The sequence below is a fragment of the Humulus lupulus genome, chromosome 6 (genome assembly GCF_963169125.1).
Source record: "Humulus lupulus chromosome 6, drHumLupu1.1, whole genome shotgun sequence".
NCBI classification, from domain to species: domain Eukaryota; kingdom Viridiplantae; phylum Streptophyta; class Magnoliopsida; order Rosales; family Cannabaceae; genus Humulus; species Humulus lupulus.
In genome coordinates, this window is record NC_084798.1 from 217436610 (window position 1) to 217462478 (window position 25869).

The window sequence follows — 25869 nt, forward strand, 5'->3', positions numbered from 1 at the left end:
ATAAACATGAAGACACTCACACAACTGAGTTTGAAGAGCCTCTTGCCTAGCCAACCGGTCTAAAAGTGCATCATTCATAGATGAAGAGGCAGCACCTTATTGAGCACGAGAATCGTGAAAACGGATAACACCTTTGTTTGGCAGGCGCTCTTCATCCTTCAACATAGGAACACCAACGGCCTTACACATTTGAGTCACTAAAGACGGAAGAAAAATCTTCCCACTCGTCCGGTGGGCACAAGCAAAAATCTCTTGGGAAAGAATACTACCCACATTAATAGACCGACCAGTGAGAATACAGTAGAGCATAACCATGCGCTCCTGGCTAACTGAAGAATCGTGAGATGTGGCAAAAACCGAGTCTGAACAAACATATACCAACATATAGCTTGAGGCTGTAAATCAATGCGCTTGAAATGAAATGTTCCAACTCATGAACCCTTAGTTCATTGATCACAGTGTTGAGATTCAAAATCAATAAGAACACTAAGTGAATGTAGGTCATTACCATCCAATTAGGGTCGAACCACTATAAAGCATCTATGTCATTTACTTTCCATTTGATTTTCTTCTCGCTCTCATCTCATTTTCTATCGTTTATCTGAATCCGTGTTGTTGGCCAATTTGAGGGTCAACACACGTTTTCTAACTTCTTCCCAAAATCCTTGAAAACAAAATCCACTTATTCTCTCTCTTTGCTCCCCTTCCCTCCACCATTCGTGCAAAACAAACCATCTCCATCTTTCTCCGCTCCCTGCCCTCGACTGTGTGGGTTTGTTGTAAGCTCAACGGCGACACCACTCTATCTCATCAGATTCAATCAACCACCCGCCCCTCCTAACTGCATAGTAGATTCCAACTCCAGATCTCCCTATCTTTTGTGTTTGTTGCACCAGCCACATAAGGTATCACTAAGCTTTGGGTTTGAAGTTCAAATCTATTGTGAGAATTCTTTTTTTTTTTTTTAAGTCTTTATGTAAAATCTTCTCTGAATATATATGTATGTATATATATATATACTAGGTAGAAGCAACATGCAATGCACGTTTGCTTAGTTTTAAAGTTTTATAAGTTTTAAAGTTGTAAACATTGTCAATAATTTTAATAAAAACTAGTTCATTATTTTTTTTAAATATATATAATAGAATGAATTATAGTTCTATAGTATATATAAATATTTATATCAATAATCTCTCATATATGACATCTAAACACAACATTTATATATATATATATACATAGTTACATGACATATATTAAAATACAACAATATTTAAAATAAAATTAATAATATAAATAAAATAAGAATAGAAAAAGTCATAGTGTAGACAGTAATATATGTGCATCAACTATTTTTAGTTTATAATGTATCTCGTAATGTCTTTGGGTGAATTTGATGAAGAAAAATAGTTACAATCACTTGATAGAAAACAAACTAACATACAAATTTATAAGATAAAAATAATGATATGTATGCCTTTATTATTTTTAAATAAATATGATTTAATTATTTAAATTATCATAAAAATATCCTATATATTTTAGTTAATTAATTAATTTATTTTTGTTTAAGTTTATGTTTGTTCTAGTTTTTAAATTTGGCAGTGACAACAAAATATTATATATTATATGTTTAATATAATATTAAGTTTAAGTTTAAGTTTAATTAAAGTTTATTTAAGTTAAAAAGATGTATGGTTTTAATATTTTTAAATAATTATCGTTGTCAAATATATCAAAAATATCTTATTTTAATTATTTATTTATTTAAGTTTAAGTCATATTTACAATCTACCGTTAAATATAAAAATATTATGGTAAATATAAAAATATTCAGTTAAAGTTAGCGAAAAAAAAAACCGTTAAAACCAATAATTTCTGTTATCTATACACTTCTTATATAGAAGAGATATGGAAATTAATAACAATAATATTTATATACTTATTAATATATATAATTTGTTTATTATGAATATTATTATTAATATATATCTAATTTATTATTCAAAATAACATAATTATTAATATTATACAATAATAATAATATCTTCTAAATTTTATGTACCTAGTTTATTTAATTTTAATTAATTTAAATATATAAATAAAAAATTTGTTTACCTAAAGTTATAGGGCCTAATTGGTAGTGAATTCAAATTTAATTTTATGATTTCTAAAACTAAAAAATGATAGGACCCACATGAATACTTGATTGACTGCTTGTTTTCAAATTTTCAATTCAAATACTAATTCTAATTTTAAGCTACGAAATAGAAAATACTATTTTCATGTTTTCTCCGAATCAAAATCATTATATTCTAAAATCCTACAAATCTATCACTTTTTTATATTTTCAGATTCTTTACCAATTACATATTCAACTTTTTAAAATTAAAAAATACTTTATGGATTTTGAACCAATCACATTTTCAAAAACAGTTTACGGATTCTTGATTTTTATTTTAGAAACACACTTTTTGAAAATGCAGTTTTATAATCACGAACCATTCAGACCCTAAATTTTAGGTATAAATTTTTAGTTATTAATATTTGGGATTTTTTCATAATTATGATTTTTTAACCGTTAATATGCAAAAATATGGTAATTAAATTTTTCTTGGTTTGTATGGACAAATTTAATTAAAAAAATTCAGATTATGGGAAAAAAATATAGCATAATAATGATTTTTTTACAAAAATGTGGTATAATAATGATTTTTTTACAAAATTATAAGGGAATATAAGTTTTAAAAAGTCATAAAATAATTTTTGTAAAAAAAAGTCATATTTTTTTAAACTTTATTGAAAATCCCATAGTAATATTTTGTAGTAACTTTTAGGGTTTATATATTTTTGGATCCTGTGTTTTTTCTTATTACTTGTTTGGATCTTGTGTTTTGATAAATTACTTTTTAGACCGTATATTTTGTAAAATAGTTAAAATAGAACCCTAAACTCAATTTTGATGAATAAAAAATTGAATATAGCAAAATAGTTTTTAAGCAGAATGATTTTATTTTTGTTCTGAATTATTAGTTTGGTAAATTATTTGTGATTTTAGTTGAAAAAATATTGACCAAAATTAGGTTTAGGGTTCTATTTTAACCATTTGACAAAACATAAGATCCAAAAAATAATTTGTTAAAACATAGGTGAAATCAGATAAAGAAAAAAAACAAAGCTACAAAAATATATAATCCCTACATTTTAAGATTAGTGGTAAAAATTAAACCATTATGTCCCAAACACAAACAAATTAACTGAAGCCACGTAATCAGACCCTCTACCAAAACCCCTAACTTTCATTTCTAAACCCCCAAAACTCAACACAGCCACCTTCTTCGTCAGCTCCATCTCCCCTCACCCAAAAGCGCTCAGCCGCCGTCGTCCCTCCCTCACCATCTCCGACGACCCAAGCGCAAATGTCGGAGTCACCCAGGCCCATCTCCCGAAGCTAGGTGACCCGAGCTTAGCCCTCGCCACCATCTGACCACCCTTGCGCCACCTCACCTCGCCTGTTCCCACACCAAACCCAGACCAGAGCAGGTGTGATTTCTGCCTCTCTTCTCTTCTTTTCACTTTTTATTTGTGTATATTTTTCCCTAAACTCTGACTCCTAAATCATTCAATTTCCTCACTTTTCCTATACCCTCCGCGTCCCACGTCTCATAGTCGCTGCTCACGGTGGAGGATTTCTGCTCTTTATGGTCGACGACGGAGACTTCTCTGCTTTCCTTCAACGGATTTTGGTAATGCCCCTCGACCTCCATCTTAGTTTTAAATATATGTAATATTTTTAATTTTAAAACTATAGGCAACTCTCTGTTTTGGGCTCTGCATGATACAATGATAATGCTCTGTCGTTTTTGATGATTTGTATGTGAGATTCATGTGTTGTGGTTGAATCAATACTATGTATCTTTATTTGGGGTGTCTCTGATTTGTGTGTGAGGGTCCTGTGTAGTGGTTGGATAAGCATATGTTTTGGGCTCTGCATGATACAATGATAATGCTCTGTTGTTTTTGATGAGTTGTATGTGAGATTCATGTGTTGTGGTTGAATCAATACTATGTATCTTTATTTGGGGTGTCTCTGATTTGTGTGTGAGGGTCCTGTGTAGTGGTTGAATAAGCATATGCATTAATCTCTTTTCTTGAGCCGTCTCTGCCCGAGCCCTCCCATCTCCTCTGTTTCTCTCTCTGTGCCGTGCCCCCGGCCACAAGAGATAACACCGTTTGTCCCCTCTTTTTCTCTCTCGGCAAAGGAACCCAACACCACTTCACCAGCTCCACCCACCCACGGCCGCCGGCTCTTCCTTTTTAACTTGTGATGATGTAGTTGCCTTTTTAGTATTTTTTTTCTTCTTCTTTTGCTTCCACACTTCGTGCCTTATGTATGTGTATGCATTTATTATTGTTAGGTATTCTCACAGGGCTTGATTTTCTTCCTTGATGGGTTTACCATAGAAGTTTAAAATTGATTTGTTTTAGATTCGTGTTTATGGGAGAAAAGGGTTCCTACAATTCACTTTAATGTAATTTACAAGTTGATAAACAGCAAAAGTGAAAGAGAAAAAACCATTTTCCTGTTTTCTGGTATAATTGCTTGCAACATGTTTGATATAATGTCTCTTTCAAGATAAGAATAAACATATATAATTTTTTTTGTCTAGTTTTATAAATTTTATTGTATCCATTTAAATACTATAAATTATAGATAGTTTATACGCTCGTTTAGTCTTTGTTTTGTACTTTTGAGAGAAGTGCTTTTGTTTTGTATTTGCTTGATTAATTTTGTGGACGATAGTGGTTTATTATTATATTTTCTATACATTTTTGTATATATGAGTTCTCCAGCTTATATTGTGAATGTTGAACTCTAGAGTCTACACCATGAATCCTTAGTTAATACGTTCTGTTATGAACTCATCAATTGGATTTGTTGTTAAGCCTTCTGTTATGAATTCTAAGTCTTGTGCGTTAAGCTCTATTATGCAGTTAATAATTTTTGTAGTTGAGATTATTTCTTTGTGTCTTCTAGTTTTTTACATCCTTGATGATCATTAGATTTTTGAGATTCATTGTACTTTTTCTGCATTTTTATTGATTGTAGATTTGTTGTGTGGTTAAATTTTCTTCCTGGTCTTTGATTTGAATTTAAAAAACATAGGTCATGTTTAAAGATCTCACCTATTCCTCTACTCTAAACCCCATCTCCAAAATGTAAGTCTCACTCCCTTTCTTCTCTTCTTTAGTGTTTATAGGATTTATATGTAACTATATTTTTTGTGTGTATTAATGTGTTAGTATAGGTTTTAAAAGTTTTTCTTTTTCTTTTTTAATGGCTGCAGAGATTTTTTAATAAGATTATGCTAGATTTTAACAATCTCAAGTATTAATGGGTTAGCTTTAGATCTAAGTATTTTATTTATGTATTATTAGCATGATTTGTTTGAGTATTATTTAATTTTGATAGTTAATCTAATCAATCCTAAAATCTTATTAGTGCTTGTAGGTTTCCTTCATAGTTCTCTATCTATTATTATTGTTTTACTATTTTATATTGTGTTTGGTTACTAGTTTTAACATTTATTATCATAGCAATTAATGGTTTTATTTCTCTATTTACTATTTGATTGTGTTACTATTTCAAACTCACTAAATTCATGTACTAAAAACATTTAAAATATTTTTACTCACATAGCATAATATATTAATTCATAACTGAATTTGTATGTGACTAATAGAGTAAATTATAACTGAATTTGTATAAGATGCTACATTGTGTTTTGTTGAACTTTATCTTATATGAACTGACTAGATTTGTAAATAACTACCAGATTTGAGAAAAAACCAAATTTATATAAGATGAATATGGTAATAACTACCTTGAATTTGTGACTCTGTCTGATTTGAGATAAAAATTTATTTTGAATAAGATGAATAGAGTAATTTGTTTAAAAATTTTGAATTTGAATTACTTTTGTGTGTCAATTTACCTTGGAACTTTGCGTAGATTAACCAACCTAGTTTAAGAAAAAAAATAGTTAGTAAATCAATCATGTATGTTTATAAAGAATTTGAGATTGTTTGAGAAAAAAATGGTTAGTAAATCAATGATGTATGATTATAAAGAATTTGAGACGAAATTTTGTGTGTATAAGATGAAGAGTAAAGATAACTTAATTTGTATAAGATGATACCTATGTTTTATTAACTACCTTGTTTGAGAAAAAAAAAACAAAATTTTTATAAGATGAATATAGTAATTTATAATTGAATTTGTATAAAATGGTATCTTGAATTTTTTACTCTTCCTAATTTGAGATAAAAATATATTTTGAATAAGATGAATAGAGTAATTCATAACTAAATAGGGTAATTTGTTTAAAAAATTTGAATTTGCATTATTTTGGTGTGTCGATTTATCTTGGAACTTTGCTTAGATTGACCACCTGAGTTAGTAAATCAATAATGTATGAATTTGAGGAAAAAATGTTTAGTAAATCAATGATTTATGATTACAAAGAATTTGAGATGTAATTATTTGAGAAAAAAATGGTTAGTAAGTCAATGATGTATAATTATAAAGTATTTGAGACGTAATTTTTTGTGGCAAAAATGATTTACCTTGATTGTATTTTGTTGTTGAACTTTAAGTCTACTATGTAGTTTCAAAATTGGTACTGTTTGGAGAAAGAAATTCTACATTGATAAAAATAATTGGTATGATAACTCTTATATAAGAGCACAATTAAATTTGAGATATTTTTAAAAAAAATTAAACATGATATTTTTTTTGGAAAGATCTCAACAAAATGGATTAAACACGCCATGACTATATTAACTAACGTTTTTTACAAATAAAAAAAATTAAATTAAAAAAATCAAGCCCTAAAATAAAAATATCTAGTTTAAATTATGTTTTTTCAAATTAAAAAAAAATTAAATTAAATATTTAGTTTTTATTTGAACTTTCAAATAAAAATATCTCGTAATTAAGTTCGGTAAAGTAATTGCTTTAACATGTTTTTTTTCAAATTGTGTTATCACTAAACTAAAATAAAATAATCTCTTAAACTTGACAAAATTTTAAAGTAAATCCGTCAAAACAAGAATTGCTGTTATCTATCCACTTATTATATAGAAGATATATCTCTTCTATATAATAAGTGTGTAGATAACAGAAATTCTTGGTTTTAACGGTTTTTTATTTTTTTTATGTTAACTTTAACGGAATATTCTTATATTTAACGGTAGTTTGTAAACATTTAAACTAAAATAAAATAAAATAAATAATTAAAAAAAATAAAAGTATGGTATTTTTGAGATAGTTTACCATGATAATTATTTAAAAATAATAAATAATAAAACAAATTAAAATATGATATTTTTTAGATATTTTACAATAATAATTATTTAAAAATAATAAATAATTAAACAAATTAAAATATGATTTTTTTTTTAGATAATTTACAATAATAATTATTTAAAAATAATAAAATTAAACGTTTTATAACTTAAATAAAATTTAATTAAATTTAAACTTATTTATTAGAATAATATCATATTAAACATATAATATAATCTACTATGACATATTATTTTTTTTAAACTAGCAAGAAACTTATTAAATTTAAAATACACGTATAATATTTAATATTACATTAAACATATAATATATAATATTTTGTTTTCACTTTTAAATTCAAAAGTTAGAACAAACATAAACTTAAACAAAAATAAATAAATTATTTAATTAAAATATGATATTTATTTAAAATTTATATGATATTAATATAAACTTAATAAAAATAATTAATAAATTCTATAAATAAAACTAAACAAAGGAGCATATTGCACGTTTGTTTGTACCTAGTATATATATATATATGCGTGTAAAATCTTGGTTTGTATGTCATTGTTGGGGGTTGAAATGGAGGCTCTTGTGTTAGGGTTGAGTCTAATTCTAGGTACTTTCTTGCGTTTGGTTTATAGTTGTAAGAAAAAGGATTTTAGCATAAATTTTAGAAGTTGTCAAAATTTGACCAAGTTAATAGTTGTATGATATTGGAGTGATTGTTGTTGTTAATGATTCAAGTGAAAAGATTATAGTAAGAGCATTATTGAAATATGCACCAGTTAACAGAGTTGCAAAAATGCAAAAGTAAAATTGGACAATTTGTATGTATATATGTATATGCAAAGAGAGGAATCCCATATTACCTATTGTCAATCAATAGACAATTTATACGGTACAATTACTCAGTGGTTTGTTTTTAATTTCTAAGCAAGTTTCTTAGATAGAGAGTTGCATTCTTTGGATGCTTATAGCAGTGTTTACTTGCACACAAGTACACTATCTCAAAACTAACATACTAATTAGCAAATGGTGTGTAGACTTGTGCTCATTATATGTTATTACAATTTAATCAACTCTGTAGTTCACTGGTTTTCTGGTGCTGGCCTCTTTTCTTAAAGTTGGGATTTTGTTGTATTGTATCTCCCATCACATAACATATATATGTTATGTTATATATATATTTATTTATCAGGCTTACTTTTCTCTTGACTTTTAACTGGTCTTGTGGTATGCTTGGTGGGTTTTGCTTCCTCTCTATCTTGTTTTTTAGCATCTGGGTCTTTGTGGGGGCTTTTGGATCCAAAGAGGTGGGTCTCCTAGTGTTTGAGATCTGTATGAATCTCCTTTACTTTGTTCTTATCTTTTGCTCTTATAGACTTTTGGGTGTGAAGTAAAAGATGATAGAGAAGGTACATTTGGGTTGAGAATTGATTTACTACAAGACAAATGATTATCCTTAATTGGGCTGGGCTTAGGACTGCCTAACCTAGTCTTCAACTTACCTGTAGTCGTTCCGGAACCTTAAACCCTAACAAAATCTTACAGTATTCAAATGATTGTAGTGTAGCTGTGGTGGAATAGAGGAAGAAGACAGTAATGGCGAGTCGAAGAGTGAGAGTAGAAGCAGAGTCAGAAAGCACAACTGATACACAGACCAAGTCAGAAATGTCGAAGAATGACGACTTGAAATGGTTAAAAGACCTTCCAGACGTTCCAATGGGAAAACTTTCACCCCATCTCGAATTCCAGAGAACCCGGGTTGAATGCAAGGCTGATGCTCCCATTCACGTACGTATTTTTTCTTGTGTCCTATTTTTGCTCATAAAAGATAATTTAAAGGGGATTACTTTTTTTTTTAAGTTTTAAAAGAGACAATATTCGAAGAAATAAATCTACAGAGAATTCTTTGTTTATGTTTCTGTCATAATCTCTTCTTTTTTTTTTGTTTATCACTTTTTATAAACAAAAAGTTTGGTTTAGTTTGATTGACGAGTCACAGTTTAGTTTCTTTTTTTTTTTTGTGTTAAAAAAACAATCTTTGAAGATAAAGTTGTTTAAAAAGAGACAATATTCGAAGAAATAAATCTACAGAGAATTTTCCCAGGTTTGTTTATTAACTGGGTTATTGAAAATTTATAAACTTTTCATATTTAGGACTTGAAACTATAGGAATTCTTAATTTGGTTTATTTGATTTGGTTGGTTTTTGGTTCATATAAGTTTTGGTTAAAGTGGGAAGCAATGAATGAGATCACATTGAAAATTAAGAAACTTTTCTTATCTAGGACTAAAAATGTGTAGGAATTTTTAAGTTGGGTTATTTGATTTGGTTAAAAGGTGTTTTGGTTGAAGTGGGGAACAGAATTTTAACTTCTTTACTCAGCTAAATCGGCAAAACAATTGAAGTGGAAATGGATAGCTCTAATCTGTCTCATGTGTGATTTTCTTCTTTCTTGTATTTTGGTGCTTTTGCAGACTGATACCATACAGTACTCTGGTGCATACGCATCTGTGGGTTATGATAATAGTGTGCGGTTGGATAATTTCTGCGACAATTTTAAAGTTAAGGTGATTCGACTGACAGAGGAAGATATGGAGTTTGATATGATTGGTATCGATCCAGCACTTGCAAATGCATTTCGGAGAATCCTTATTGCTGAGGTTCAATAATTTTTGCAATGTTTTGACAGAACTGTTTTTGAATGCTTACAGAATTGGCAATTTTTACTGTATTTTATGATATATAATGTAACATTCTGATCATTTCGCGGAGTGATATCGGTTCAGGTTCCAACAATGGCTATTGAAAAAGTTCTCATTGCAAATAATACATCAGTTGTTCAAGATGAAGTTCTTTCCCACAGGTTGGGTCTCATTCCAATCAAGGTTGACCCGAGATGGTTTGAATATGCAGGTTGGACTCTAAATGTTTTCAGTAGTTTAATTTTTATGTTCTTTTGTAAAAGAAGGATTTTTTTTTGGACTAACGTATTTTTATTCATCTTGTTTTTCTTTTATGATGTTAGACAATAATACACCAAATGAAAAGAACACTATTGTTTTTAAGCTCCACGTTCGTTGTGCAAAAGACATGCCTCGCACTTCAGGTTTATCTTTTTTCTTTTTCTTCATATTTGATAATTGTGATAAAGTGACAATTAAATCTCTTTGTTCGGTCTCTTATTGGGTGTAGTTTGTTTTTGTTGTAATACAGTAAAGTCAAATGAATTGAAGTGGTTACCCCATGGAAGTGAGTTTCCTTTGATCTCAGAAGATTCGAAGTCTGGTTCATCATCAAAACCAAGAACATACACATCATTCGCTTGCAGCCAGGATTCCTTTCCAGAGTTTTCCAACAACCCAATCACCACTATGGAAAATATTATTATATCTAAGTTGGGCCCTGGCCAGGTAATCTTGTGTATGTTTGATTATTCTATTATACTATCTGCTGATGCTAAAAGGCATAGATTGTTGATTGACCATTATGTATAGATCTTTACAACTTAAATACATGTCTTAAAACACTAAATGAAGAAATTTAGCTCATTATAGTTTACACGTACTTTAGTTTCATAATTTCTGGATAGCAGCTTAGTTGGTAGATGTTTCTAGGCAAAAACCTACAAGTTATAAGTTTTACCGATTGCTAGGATTGGCACTGGAAAATTTCTTTTAGGATTAAACTTGGAGACTAGCGAATCAAGTACATTATTTTCTTGACGAGGTAGGTTGATGGAAAAAATGCCTTAGCTTTTGTAGGAACATGATATTATTTTCTGAAGCTCTAGGGTGTTATTGTGGGGTAAAATTGTTTTTTCGCTCCTATTTTGAATAAGTTTTGTCAATTTTTTGCTGATTCTTAACTGAGAAACCCACCAAGACTTCTTTTTTTAATGAGTTTCTTTTCTTATAAATAAAAAAACCGTTGGTGGAAGGATATTCTTTGTTTTTGCATGAATGATGATCATTCTAACTTATATGCTTCTCTTAGTTTCAAGTGCTCTTGGTCCATTCTCGTCTCTATATGTAAAAGTCATCTTCACTTGTTTCTTAATAGACTGAAAAGTTATTTCTCTATAACAAAATGATTTCTTTTTCATCTAGGAAATTGAATTAGAAGCACACGCTGTTAAAGGCCTCGGTAAAACTCATGCTAAGTGGTCTCCTGTGGCTACTGCCTGGTATAGGATGCTTCCTGAGGTATATATGATATGTTTTTTATGCGACTTTTCAATTCTTGATTCTAACTAGAGTTTTGGAAACATATGTTTTATCTTTTTGTTATAATTTTCTTTTTAGGTTGTATTATTGCAAAAGGTTGAAGACGAGTTAGCTGTGGAACTAAAAAATAAATGTCCGGTCAATGTCTTTGATATTGAAGATATTGGCAACGGTAAACTGATGTTCTTTTCTCTTAATTCTTTCTCAATATGATTATAAATCTTTCTTCTTTTTGTTGGACTTTTTTTGTCTTTCTTTCTTGATTGTCAAAACAAATATTCAACAGGCAAGAAACGAGCTACAGTAGCACGTCCACGAGATTGCACTCTTTGTAGGGAGTGCATTATAGGTGGTGAAGAATGGAAGGATCGTGTATCATTACGCCGAGTTAAAGGTCATTTCATATGTAAGTTGGCAATTGCAAAGATTTTGATTAAGAGTGCTTATAATTTCATGATATGATCCATCTAATTCGAATGGTTTTCACTTTCACTAGTTAATATTGAATCAACTGGAGCCTTACCTCCTGAAGTATTATTTACGGAAGCAGTAAAGATTTTGGAAGACAAATGCGAACGAGTGATTGCTGAGCTTTCATAAATCTGTTTTGTTCACTTGATAGAGAAAGAGAATGCAATTTTTGTAAAACCCTTTAATCTTAGAATCTATCTGTGTAGAAGCTACTGCTAATTCATTATCATCAAGAAAAGAAGCCATTCAGGCCATTGTTGTCTTTTTTAAGCAACTTTTTCAGGCTTAGAGCTATAATTGTCCATTCAGGCATAGATATTTTTTTTTGGCTATTTTATTTAACGAGGTTGTTGCATAGCTCTGCCAGGGGGAGAGCTTAGAACACATTCAAGAACTAGTTGAAGAAGATATTAAAGTTTGGGTTGCTGGTAATTATGAGATTGGGGTGGCTGGCACTATGATGCTGTTGCTAATTCAGCAGCCTTGCTTTCAGCTGGTTTAAACTATTGAGTCCATGCATGTTTGGTGTTATGACTAGCACGACATGGATCGGGTGTCAAACCGAGTTGGTGCCTAGATGGCATGCAGCAATTGAGATGGTGTCGTTGTTCGAGCACCATCTTTAAAAACCAAATTGGGGTAGTTCAAATTGTCAGAGACTAATTCGAGTCGATCCTAGGCACCTTCATAGTAGTAGGTTTGTTCTAGTTTCATGGGAACTAAAAGATACTCCTTGCAAGGTGAGATTTGCAAGGGCTTCTACATTCAAGTTTTTGAACTTCATTGCTGCATATCAAATATTACATTGCATAAGACTATATTCGTTAGTGCTTTAATTTGATTGAACAAATTGACATTAAAACTACCCAAATTAGAAATCAACTTTGAAATCTCTTTTCACCTAATCCACCCAAATAACAACTCAAGGAATTCCAATTTTATTTTTAATAAAAAAAGGTGCTTGATTAAGAAGTGCTAAAGAAATTTTCAATTATATTCTTCTTCATTGATAAAAGTATATTATAAAGTGAGTTTAGCATTTCTATTTGATTTTTTTTTTAAAGTAGACAAAAAAAAATTCTCTAGAAAGTAAAACGGATCAACTTACCTAGGGATGACAATATAACTTATGATTACAGGTACCCGAATGAGGCAGGGAAAAATCATTAAAGCGAGCAAAATAATTGGGATAGGGAATAACCACCTCGCATATATACAGGTATGGCGCGGGTACAATATTAGCATAATATATCCCATTCTCGCTCTGATATATATAATAATTTATTTATGTAATTTTATATTTTATAAATATATAATTTTATTGTATTTATATATTATTAAATATATAATATACTTATTGAAATATTAATAAAAAAACTAAGAATTTTTCTATGTTTTAACATATTTTACTTAAAATTTTGAATATATAATATTTTAAGATTATTAGATTTTAAGTTTGATACTGTTTAAGATATTTTATTTTCATATCTAAATTATAAAAATATAAAATTGAATCGATAATCATTTCATTTAATCAATAAGTTTTGTTTTTCTTTTTTATTTTATTATTATCAATGAATACAAGTAACATTGATTATTTCTTATTATTTATTGATTAATACCTGCATCATCTCCGATAGTTAATTAAACAGGTATAGTAATTTAATTAACTTATGGGGATAGAAATGTTAATTGAAAAACGGTACCTGATCTACACCATTCACATTCCTAAACTTACCCACTATGCTTAATATTAACACATGTTTTTGGCTTAGTGGGTTGAATAATCTTAAGATGCCCTTGGTTTTGATAACATCTTTAATGTTATATTAAAATCTTAATTCTCTAAGAAAGAACAACTTATAAACATGGCTATAATTAAAAAATAATAATTGCTATTATAAAAATATAAATTTTATAATTGTTATTATTTTTTATTTAAAATTAAGTTCTCAAACTTTGATTTACACCCAAAAAATCAATTTTTTTGTTTTATGTCTGTATAATTTTTTTCTTATTTTATTTTGGTGTTATATAAATCTTAGTAATTTATTTTTTTCTTATTAAATTTGTTGATTTTTTTTTTTGTGTTACTCACTCTTACGCTGGCTATAACTGAAACAGGACTGTACGTTTCTCCTCTTACGAGAAAAGAGGTTTATTTCTTTCTTTCATAAACCTCTTATGATCAAGAATCAAGATTATTATTTTTTAGACTTGTTATGAAGTTTCAGTTTCATGGAGTTTGGATTTTGATTCGGCGGGCTAGGGTTAGGGTTTTTATTTTCCCTTGTCTCTCTGTTTGATTCTTGGTCAAGCAATTTAACTTCTCTGTTTGATGTTTCAGACAATACACCCCTCTTTGAAAAGTCTTTAAATTAGGTACAAGCCTGGCCCATAGATTCGTTTGTATGTATATATATTTCTCTCCAGAATCAAATATTCTGCCAAGTTCAAAACTTTAACCCAACTCTCCTTGTATTTGAGCTTTTTGAACCCAAACACCCAATCCTTATATTCAAAACCAATGCAATCAGCCCATCTTTCTGGTTAGAAGATCGTCCAGTATCAATTTTTATACTTTCCCAGATTTTTGTTACTGAATAAGGAGTTAAGCAATCAAGGACCCGGAGATTGATATTGCTTCGCTCAACTACGCAGGTTGTCTGGTTCAAAGGGATTGCTTTCTGTTGATGTTCAAGTAACACTTTTGGCCGCTCGGGTATTCATAACCTGGAGTTCAAGGATTATGGTTTTTATTGTTAGGGTTCTTAACCAAAAATTTATGTATATATATATATATGATGATGATGATGATTATATTGCTATTGATGAGTTTTATTAGATAATTTTATATGGAATTTTATCTGGGAATATTCAATTTCCGTAGTTTGGTTGGATTTTGACTCGGTTATTGCTTTCAATTTCAGTTTGTGAGTCCACACAATGGACAATATAGTTGATTCTTTACAGAATGCATACCAAGTGTTTGTTGCTGCAGCTGCTAATGTTCTTGAAGCTAAGGAAAGTTGTAGCGCCCAGAAAACAGTAGCCACTGATGCAGCTCTTGAGAATTTCAAACAGAAGTGGGAATTGTTCAGAGTGGCTTGTGATCAAGCTGAGGAGTTTGTGGAGTCTGTCAAGCAAAGGATAGGATCAGAGTGCCTTGTGGATGAGGCCACAGGCTCAGTGGTTGGAAAGTCTGCCAGTGGCCCTGCTGCCACTACTGGTCTTCCACCAATTAGTGCTGTTCGTTTGGAACAGATGAGCAAAGCTGTTAGGTGGCTTGTCATTGAACTTCAACATGGTTCTGGTTCTTCTGCTAATGCAGCCGCTCATTCCCACCCACCAGGAGCTCCATTTGATGCTAGATTTTCTGAGGATCCAGCTCAATAGCTCTGCATTTGTAGAGTTTTTATTTACAAAATGGTGATTAGATGTAGTGATTCAACTGTTGTATCTTCGAGGAGAGTCATTTGTTCATGTAACTTGTAGAATTTTACTAGCTAGCCAAAGGGAAGAAAGGTTATGATTCTGGCTCTACTTTACCATGGAGTTCACATGTATGAATGATTCTATTGCACCTTAATACTTTCATATACTGTTTCTCATTTATGCCTGTGATTTTGTTACATCTGATGTAGTTGTTACTCTTTTTTTGAAGTTCCATCGAGCTTGGTAGGTATCTTCAATGGTGTAGCCTCATGTTAAATGTATTAGTACCTGTTATTCTCCTTGTTAGAACAGTGTGATTTCTTTCTCTTTAGATAAGCTTTTCATAGTTGATCTGCATTGTAATTTGAAAGTTGGAGAGGAAAAGTTTAATTCTTCTTAAAAAAATAATAGAATAGGAGAATTGCCAGAATTCACCAATTTTTTTTTGTTCAGGGTCTTACAAGATCAGGTGAAGATGTATATCCATGTAGTTCATCAAGCTTTGGAAATTGCTTAATCATCTAGCAGACAGCTCTCGGAGTTGCTAAAGAAAAACAAGAAGGTAGAACTTGTTCAACAAATACTATTGCTGCCAGGGGTGCACACGGGTCGGGTTTCGGGTGCTTCAGGTTCGAGTTTTGCGGGTCCGGTCCGTAATTTTCGGTATTTGGGTTGATTTCGGGTTTCGGGTTGGATTGGTCCAAAAATGTGCTTTGGGCCGAAAATGGGCTTTGTAAAAAAAATTCAAAAATACTATTTTTTTTATAATTTTTTATTTTATTTTTTACTTTTCACATGTTTTTTTTTTACTTTGTTGTTTGTTTGGAAATGTTGATTTTTTACAAATTGGGTCTTGTTAATTTTTTTTTTAAAACATTAATTTTTTCGATTTTTTTTTTTAATTATGTTCGGTTCATGTGTAACCCGAACCCGTGTACCCTTAATTTCAAAATTGAACCCGATCCGAACCAGGTCGGGTTCGGATCGGATTTCACCCGAATTTGACGAGTTTTGCAAAAATTTGGGTTGGTCGGGTCGGGTTTGGTCAGATTTTCGGGTTTTTCGGGTCAAATGTTCACCCCTAATTGCTGCTGCTGAGTTGTGTTCATCGTCGAATACAGGTAAGGTTTCTGGTCTTTTGGATGCTAAGGTTGTATTGTATGAGACTATCCCCCCATTAGTTTGCTGCCATGAGGTAAAGCTTTTTCATCCAAAGACCATTAACACCATCATCCATACTTGAATGAATGGATCTTGGAACCATTGCTCGAGCAGGACACTGGGACAGAAGAGCAAAGCAACATAGTCATTCCGAAGTGTAAGTTAAATCTCATCACTTCTTGTAACAAGAATATTATATCAAAGAACTGAAAGAAGTCCAGCCGCACAAATGAACAACTTCTTTGCAGAAAACTTCAACTCAAAGACAACAAAAAACCATGCTGCAATTTCATGTGAACTCCAATCTCCAATATCCCATGGATGTACTGAAATGATTCATAGAATTGTGACTTGAGAGTTTTTATCACATAGCCTTGTTCTTTTGAACATTGCCTTTTCTAAGCTACTCCTCTTAGGTTTGTTTATACATTAGCTTTCTTAATGGAAGCAAGCATCTTATGATGTTTACATACACATGCATTCACATATACATGGCTTGCTTCTCAATGCAAATGTACTTTTGAGAACTTTTCACTTGGTACAAAATATTCGTTTAGGTTCAAACATTCTTGAGTAATCACTCTCAATACAAAAAGGGTTGGTTTTATTATTACACCAACAATCATAAAACGACAAATATGTTTCATACAAACATTGAATATCACCATATTCCAGATCACCAAACATTATCTGAATAACAATGGCTTTTTTTCACATATATATTCAATTAAACGAAATAAGTAATGATGTGTGACCAACCAACCAAAGCCCAATGAAAAACCAACATGTTTTTAACTACAAAACTATTCCCAAAATTTCTTCTCATTTTTGGATATGAAACTCCACCATTTTATTTGGTGAATGTTGGATTAGAATGTGACCCAATTGGGTTTTAAACCTTACTTAGCTAAAATGTCTTACTCAACTTAATTTCTTCAACTAAAAAATTTGATTGGACCACAAATTACAATTCATCTTACTCTTTTGGATCTTAGTCCTCTCACTCTGCCCAACAATTTCTAGTCAACAAAGAATATTGAAATATTAAGATATTTCCCTTTGCAGCTTTTCATTTTTAAGTCTCATATTGTTTTTATTATAAGATAGAAATTGAAAATAAAAACAAAAACCTTGAAGTTGCTTCCATCATTATCATCATTGGATTATCTTGCCACACAAATTTTGGTAGTTTGTATTAACAAATGATAATATGTGTTCATTTCAAATCTCAATGTGTTCTTAAAAAAAAATCATTCAATTCCACTAACCAAACTCTTAATAGATTTAAATTAATATCCTTGATTCATTCTTTAGGTTGGTGGGTGTGGTTGGTGGTGGGGTTAATCAATGTTGTGTGTTATGAGATTATTAGTGGGCACAAATTAGCACAAGTCATTAAGTTCCACACAACACCACAAGATACCCTTATTAAAGCCATTCATGATCTAAATATTTCATGAGAAAAAAGGAAAAGAAAAAAAAAAAACTTAGAAAAAGACTAAACAAAACATTATTAATGCTCCTAAATGTTGTGCCCATTCCTTGTTGAATGCACTTGATTAATTTGGATGACCAACATAATTTGTTTAATAACTAAACTTTAATGCAATTTATTATATTACCAAACAAAAAGTTTGAATTTAACTTATGTTTTTAGTGTATATTGACCTAGTATTAATGAGTTTTATTTTATTTTTTAATCTTTCAACACAACTTAGTTATACAATAAAAGAAATTTACTCATTTGGTACCTTTTGTATTTACAAAGTATTATTTTGGTACCATCTGTTTTCAATAATGCTCATATGGTACCCTGTATTTTGAAAATATAGATATTTAGTATTCTAAATAATAAAAAAAATTCAATATGACCAAATTGTCAACAGTTATATATAATTTGTAGTTCGTATGATTGAGAGTAATTTGATTAAATTAGTAAAATTTTATTAATTAAATTTGAGTTTAGGGTACTAAATATGTACAATTTTAAAATACAGATACCAAATATGTACGTTTTTAAAATATAGGGTACCAAATATGTATGATTTCAAAATGCAGGGTACCAAATTTCGAATTTCAGAAAATTTTGAATAGTTTCAAACATGTTGTTTTCCATGCGCATAAAAAAAAAATTAGTCACGCATGCAACAACATATTTGAAATTAGTTTTTGATACTGTAAACTATTCGAAATTTTCTGAAAATTTGCAGGATGCTTTAAATAGTTACAATATACACGGTCATAAAAAAATTCCCCAAAAAACTGCTCATGGGTCGAGAACACTGAGAGACTACTAGTAAGGCTTAAAATAAAACCACTATAAGAGAATTCTCCACAATTTATTATATTACCAAACAAAAAGTTTGAATTTAACTTATGTTTTTAGTGTATATTGACCTAGTATTAATAAGTATTATTGTATTTTTAAATCTCCCAACACAACTTAGGTATACAATAAATCAATCATATTATACTATTTGGTAATTATAAGTACAACAAGCAAATAATGATGAATCGAAATTTACAAATATTCAATCATAAAAATACTAGTAAGATTAGTATTTCGAGTTTAATATTTTTATTTTTAACTATTGGGGAACTTTACTATCCAATTACTTTTCATGGATATGCTTTTTACTATGAGTAAATCTCATGAGTTAAACGTAAGGTTGAAGGTGTTGAAAAGTAAGAAAATGGGTATTTAAGTGATGTTGTCTATGGAAGAATCAATCAAAATGGAAACATTATGTGTTGTTTGGTATGTTTTGTACAAAAATTCTGAGACAATACATTCTGTAGAACACCACGAGTGCTCATTTACTACTTATTATTTTTTTTATTATTCCACAACTGTTTTTTTTTTCATTAATATCCTAAATTTAATTTACATCTTTGAAGTTTGGTCTATTCTATGTCTATGAAATTATTATTTTTTCTTTTCTTTTCTTTTCTATAAAAAGTGCCTTTTTTCTTTGTTCAGAAACTCAAGGAAAAAAAAAAAAAAAAAACAAATTTGACCCCAAACATAGCATCCAAAAAAAATAAAAAATCTAAGCCATATTTGTGAGTTATATAAGTGACCAAATTATATATATTGTACACTACCACAATTGAACTTGAAAACAAGAACCCCATTTCCAAGAAAGATCAAATTTTTATAAATCAGATCTACTTTGGTCAAGAGAAAAATTTGTAAAGATGAGATTTTTTTTTTAATGAAAAGGGTTTTTTTTAAAAAATTTGTTATATAAATCTTTACTCTTTTTTTTTTTTTTTTTGTGAATTATCAATTATTTGCCAACTCCTATCTCCACCCATGACAACAAATGGAAAATGGGCCCACTTTCTTTCAATATTTTTCAGTAATTAATTCCTCACCGTCAGATCTGATCATGGTCTCATCAACTGACATGTTGTGGACCATTTTGTCTATAATTTATCCACAAACCAAAATATACATAATATATATATATTTATGTTAAGGCAGCTCACTCTTTTCAGGACCACTCACTTAATAATATTGTATCAATATTTTTTAATTTTAATTAAAAGTGAGGGACAACTCTGGATATTCCCAAGAAATTGAAGCCCCAAATGCAAATTAAAATAAAATTATAATAATAATAAAGTGACCAAAGCATGAGAGACAGATTGGAGACTTTGGAGGCCCATATGTTGCTGATTCAGACTTTTGTATTTTGGACAAATACTTTTTTTTTTTTTGTTGAGCAATTTGGACAAATACATTGAAATAATTGAACCCAGAAAAAAAAAACATTAAAAAGAAAAGAAATTTAAAAAAAAAAAAAAAAGCTTCTTCAACTTTGACCCCTCACTTTCTCTCTCTTCATGGACCCAACTCTTTCTAAAAACACACCAGAAAGCTTTACTCTTTCTTTCTCAATCTCTCTCTCTCTCTCTCTTTCTCTCTTCTTTGTTCTTTCTTTTTCTCTCACTCCACACATTTTAGGGGAAAGGAAAGAGTTCTTACACATTGCTCTTTCTTTCATCTCTCTCAACAGTAGCAGTGAGTGATATTTGTGCTCTCGGAAAAATATTTAATTGTTTTAATTTTCTTCACTCTGCTAAAGCAAAGTTCTGATCTTTGTAGTGACTTCTCTCTCAGGTACCCTTTTTGGGGCTTACTTTTCTCTTGGCTTTTAATTGGTCTTGTGGTATGCTTGGTGGGTTTTGCTTCCTCTCTATCTTGTTTTTTAGCATCTGGGTCTTTGTGGGGGCTTTTGGATCCAAAGAGGTGGGTCTCCTAGTGTTTGAGATCTGTATGAATCTCCTTTACTTTGTTCTTATCTTTTGCTCTTATGGACTTTTGGGTGTTTAGTAAAAGATAATAGAGAAGCTACATTTGCGTTGAGAATTGATTTAGTTTCATCCATATCCTTGGAAATTTCTTCTAAAAGGTTTATGCTTTAATTGAATAAAGGATCAACATTTTAAGCTAGATAACATAATTATTCTCTGTATTTTCATCAAAATCTGAACTTGTTCTTCCTTAGTCATTAATTTTGCTTTTCTTTCTTCCTATTGTATAACTTTTGCTTAGAGTATTCATGTGAATGATCTATTGGGGTTTCTTAGTGTCTTCCAAATTGGTTTCTATGATTTACTTTTGGAGTTTTTGATTTGATGCTTGAGTTTCTTCTTCTAGGGCAAAATTTTTAGGTATTGTATAGCCACTTAGATTTGTTTCTTTATTTGCTCAAATGTTGTTAATTGATTTGTGTACATCTTCTTCTTTATTTGGGTTGAATGAGTTTTTATTTTCCCACATGATTGTAGTCTGATTTTTTTTTTTTAATCTTTCCTTCTATTTTCTGTTAGCTGTAGAAAATTACTTGGCTTTTGATGAACTTGAAGATGAAAATAACTGAGACTATTAATGGAGGGAGTGAAGGATTGAAATCGGGATCTGAGTAATGGGTTTGTTCAATTTGATCTGTTTATCAAAACCAGTTTATGTCAATGGCATCAAAGTCCAGTACCAGAACTTCTCCTGAAAGGCAAAGGAAAATAGTTTCTAGTCAGAAAACAGAAGGAAACTCCAGAAGGCCTCCCCCTATACAGATTTCCAAGACTAGTAAATCAGAGCCAGTTACCCCAAGAGAGCTACTGCCCAAGAGTGCTCCACCAGTTGCTGCAAAGAAGGGTTCTCTAGAAACCATTGAGAGCAAAAAGTATTCTCCAAATTCTCTAGTAGATAAGTTAAACTCGAGTTTATCACTGCAAGACCCAATTGGAACTAAAAATCTACCAGAAAATGGTGGTGATCAAGAAAAGAAAACATTAGAACATGGAGGAGTGAATCAGGCTTTGGCGAAAGTCAGTGATGGGGCTAGCAGTCTTGCTAAGACCAGTGGAAGTGGCAAAGTTAGCGAGCGAGCCGAGTTTGTCGAGAGCGGAAAGAGTAGTATTTGTAGGGGGAGCACAAGCAGTGATGTGAGTGATGAAAGCACTTGTAGCAGCTTGAGTAGCAGTGTAAACAAACCTCACAAGGCGAACGACATACAATGGGAAGCCATACAGGCTGTGAGAACAAAGGAAGGTGTATTGAATTTCGGTCATTTCAGACTTCTGAAAAAGTTGGGGTGTGGAGATATTGGCAGTGTCTATCTTTCAGAGCTGAGGGGAACCAAATGTCATTTTGCAATGAAAGTTATGGACAAAACATCTTTAGCTAGCCGGAAGAAACTACTTCGGGCTCAGACAGAAAGAGAAATATTACAATCCTTAGACCATCCTTTCCTTCCTTCCCTGTACACCCATTTTGAGACAGAAAAGTATTCATGCTTGGTAATGGAGTTTTGTCCTGGAGGTGACTTGCACACACTTAGGCAGAGACAACCAGGGAAGCATTTTACCGAGCAGGCCGTCAAGTATGACACCTCTCTCTGCCTTATATTCTTATTATAGTTCATTAACTGAAATGGTATTTATAGAGATTACATGTGGTATGTTTGTTGAATTTGCCTCATTGGTGTGCTGATAATATATTCATATAAAGCATGTCTTCAGTTTATAATAGAGTATCAATTAGTCTCAGTTGATAGTTCATGTCAAACCGCTGTGATTTGTCTAATTTATAATGATGTAAATTATTGATGAACCAGCTGTAATATGGCTGTATGGGCAAATTTTTGGTTAATATGTTGTGGACTATTAAGGTTAGTTAGGTACTGTTGTATTAGTTATGTGTTAGTTTAGTTTGTTAAGACACTCTCAACTAATAAAACTAACACTCAACTAATCAATTAGTAACTAACTACCCTTAATATGGAGGATACTCGATCATTTTTGAAACGTCGGTAAAAGTCAGCTTGCAAGCTGGCAAATGAAGGGAATAATCTATTGTCACTACTCAAAGATTCATTCTTTTTTATATAAAATAATTAAGTCAATGCTCATTGGACTTGTGCTGGATCTGGAACTGACTGTGATTGCCTTTGCTATTGTATATGACCTTGAATTTGCAGGTTTTATGTGGCCGAAGTTCTTCTTGCTCTTGAATATCTCCACATGCTTGGGATTGTTTACCGTGATCTCAAGCCGGAAAATGTCCTTGTGAGAGACGACGGGCACATAATGCTTTCTGACTTTGACCTTTCTCTACGCTGTGCTGTTAGTCCAACACTGGTCAAGTCTTCAGCACCCGAATCTGATCCGCTGAGAAGGAACCCGGTTTATTGTGTGCAACCAACTTGCATTCAGCCCTCTTGTATTCAACCAACTTGTGCAGTGCCTACAACATGCTTCGGTCCTCGTTTCTTTTCGAGCAAATCAAAGAAAGAAAGGAAACCGAAAAATGAAATGGGCAACCAAGTCACTCCATTGCCAGAGCTTATTGCTGAGCCAACCAACGCTCGTTCGATGTCATTTGTTGGAACCCACGAGTATTTGGCACCAGAGATCATCAAAGGTGAAGGGCATGGTAGTGCTGTTGATTGGTGGACTTTTGGTATCTTTTTGTACGAACTATTGTTCGGTAAGACCCCTTTCAAGGGATCAGGAAACCGCGCTACTCTGTTCAATGTCGTGGGGCAGCCATTGAGGTTCCCAGAGACACCAGTAGTTAGCTTTTCAGCAAGGGATTTGATAAGAGGGTTGCTTGTGAAGGAGCCACAGAATAGGTTGGCATATAAACGAGGCGCCACAGAGATTAAACAGCATCCTTTCTTCGAAGGCATAAACTGGGCGTTGATTCGATGTGCAAGCCCGCCTGAGATACCAAAACCAGTTGAGTTTGAGCGGATGTCATCGCCGGTAGTATCAACCAGCGACAAAACCAACGGTGCTGCCTCCGCCGCCTACCCTGATCAAAACAATTATCTGGAATTTGATTTCTTTTAAATAGTCTCAAATCTAATATTGTTATTTTTTTTTTCTTCCTTTTATCTTTTTTGCTTGAGAAAGATGCATAGATTCAGCTTCTGAAATGTTGGTCATGTGGAAAAAAAAATAGTGTTTTTATGTTTATAATGATCATATGTTTGATGTTGTGATACATTTTCATACTTTGTAATGCAGAAGCTAAAATGTTAGTGCTCTCAAAATGTGAATCCAGCTTCATATTGGCATATATATATATTTATATCTATATATGTATAGCACTTACAGCAGCTGTCTCATTAAATATAGTCACTGTAGCTTTCCAAACTTCCACAGGAAATACTGCTGATATGGCTATAAAGTTTCTTTTTATTGGTTTTTGAATGAAAAAAAAAATTATCAAATGCAAAATTTTCACATCAATTGTGGATGAAAATTCCACTATGACTAATCATATTTTTTTTTTGTATATTATAAACATATAAACTTAAAAACCATAAGGATATAGTTGGATTTTACAAATGAGTAATGATATGGACACCTAAAATATACACTCAATTATTAAACACAGTGATTTAGTTAATCACATTTATTAAAATTGGAACCCTTATTTTAAAAAGCAATGACACATCATTGTGTGTAATATTTAAGGAGAATTGCTAAGGAGCACTACTGGCGTCCAACACCACAAGAAGGTGGCATATTGTTATTGGTGCAATTCAATATCGAGTCCCACTTATTTGAATTTAACAATTATTATGGGGTATCGCTAACCAATCATGGGGACCACCTAATGTGGTGTTGGGCACCTTGACATGTCAAATAACAACGCTCATGTTTAAGTGCATATTTTGAGTGTACATACCATTAATGTTTACAAATTGTAAGTTTTTTCTCAGCATAAAATGGAGATTATTTTTGCCAAAAGCTTCATGTGAATGCTCTATAGAGCTTCTATTCCAGCTATTGGTGATATATTTGTGGCTTTTGACTAAATACACTAATAGATATGAAAGCTATCTTTAACATCATGATCATCATGGACTAATAATGCTTTGCATCCCAATACTCAATAGGACCAGATTGCATTAGGATTAATTGATAAACATAGAATTTTATGACTCACCAATAAGGAGACAAATAGTCAAATATACCATAAGATTAATTCAACTTTATTTGAATGAACATTTGGCAAAACTACATTTGTCAAAGCTATACACCAAATAGAGTTGAAAATACTAGATTTTTTTTCTTCTCTTTCTCCATAACAAAAATATATTTGCTGATGTATAGGTGGATTTGGCTCTAGGGACAAGTGTATACATTTTTCCAACTGGATTTGCCTGATCTTAAATGCAAAATGATGTAGGAATTATTTTCTTACATTTGTTTTGGTTTGGTTTGGTTTGGTTACTCTAACAAGAAAAAAGTCACTTTTGTTGAAAATGATGTGTCTGGTTTTTGAAATATACCCATCTCTGTCACTTATTAGCTACCCTCCAAAATAAGTGGAATGTTATATTTCAGGATCAAAATATTATTCTTCAATCTTCTTTCTCCAAAGGGTATAAATTAATACACATATATAAATGATATTTTTTTTATAGATATAATTGGCCTATGGATGAAAAATAGTCAACAATATTGCTAATTTGTATAGTTTGCATAGAACAAGTTGAGTAGTTAACTTTTTATAAAGTAGAATTCTTCTTGCTGAAATTTTTCTTGACAACTTTTTTCTTTTTCTTTCTTTGAAAAATGAATAAATTAAAGTGACTTTCATTTTATTCTTTAAATGATTGTGTTGTTTTATAAGACTCAGACAACCATTTTGTGGAGGTGCCATATAAATACTGCCGATAACTCGAGAGGATGAGG

At 31.1% G+C, this 25869-nt stretch overlaps 3 protein-coding genes across 18 annotated transcripts; all 3 read left to right on the forward strand.

Moving 5' to 3' along the window:
• Positions 1-3295: 3295 nt before the first annotated feature.
• On the forward strand, positions 3296-12308 carry LOC133783328 (uncharacterized). 5 transcript variants are annotated; one of them, XM_062222933.1, is made up of 11 exons: positions 3296-3543; positions 3670-3746; positions 8906-9148; positions 9835-10020; positions 10147-10273; positions 10386-10466; positions 10574-10770; positions 11467-11562; positions 11662-11755; positions 11870-11989; positions 12080-12308. In XM_062222933.1, the coding sequence occupies exons 3-11, from the start codon at positions 8957-8959 to the stop codon at positions 12181-12183; spliced, it is 1197 nt and encodes a 398-aa protein (XP_062078917.1). In that variant the 5' UTR covers positions 3296-3543; positions 3670-3746; positions 8906-8956; the 3' UTR covers positions 12184-12308. The 5 variants fall into 5 exon arrangements, with proteins under 5 accessions (XP_062078917.1, XP_062078916.1, XP_062078918.1 ...); XM_062222932.1 differs by having other exon boundaries at positions 8923-9148; XM_062222934.1 differs by having other exon boundaries at positions 8928-9148.
• Positions 12309-14083: 1775 nt separating this feature from the next.
• LOC133783325 (mediator of RNA polymerase II transcription subunit 32-like) lies at positions 14084-17177 on the forward strand. Of its 10 annotated transcripts, none has more exons than XR_009870853.1 (4): positions 14217-14776; positions 14985-15617; positions 15719-15767; positions 15943-17177. XR_009870853.1 is itself a non-coding variant. In XM_062222926.1 (3 exons), the coding sequence occupies exon 3, from the start codon at positions 15001-15003 to the stop codon at positions 15448-15450; it is 450 nt and encodes a 149-aa protein (XP_062078910.1). In that variant the 5' UTR covers positions 14121-14210; positions 14716-14776; positions 14985-15000; the 3' UTR covers positions 15451-15669. The 10 variants fall into 10 exon arrangements, 6 of the variants coding, with proteins under 6 accessions (XP_062078911.1, XP_062078910.1, XP_062078909.1 ...); XR_009870854.1 differs by lacking the exon at positions 15719-15767 and having other exon boundaries at positions 15943-16118; positions 16611-17177; XR_009870855.1 differs by lacking the exon at positions 15719-15767 and having other exon boundaries at positions 15943-16051; positions 16611-17177.
• A 3330-nt stretch (positions 17178-20507) lies between these two features.
• LOC133783326 (serine/threonine-protein kinase D6PK-like) lies at positions 20508-24215 on the forward strand. 3 transcript variants are annotated; one of them, XM_062222930.1, is made up of 4 exons: positions 20508-20677; positions 20777-20905; positions 21490-22541; positions 23139-24215. In XM_062222930.1, the coding sequence occupies exons 3-4, from the start codon at positions 21625-21627 to the stop codon at positions 24010-24012; spliced, it is 1791 nt and encodes a 596-aa protein (XP_062078914.1). In that variant the 5' UTR covers positions 20508-20677; positions 20777-20905; positions 21490-21624; the 3' UTR covers positions 24013-24215. The 3 variants fall into 3 exon arrangements, with proteins under 3 accessions (XP_062078914.1, XP_062078913.1, XP_062078915.1); XM_062222929.1 differs by lacking the exon at positions 20777-20905 and having other exon boundaries at positions 20508-20776; XM_062222931.1 differs by lacking the exons at positions 20508-20677; positions 20777-20905 and adding an exon at positions 20921-21068.
• The last annotated feature ends 1654 nt before the right edge of the window (positions 24216-25869 follow it).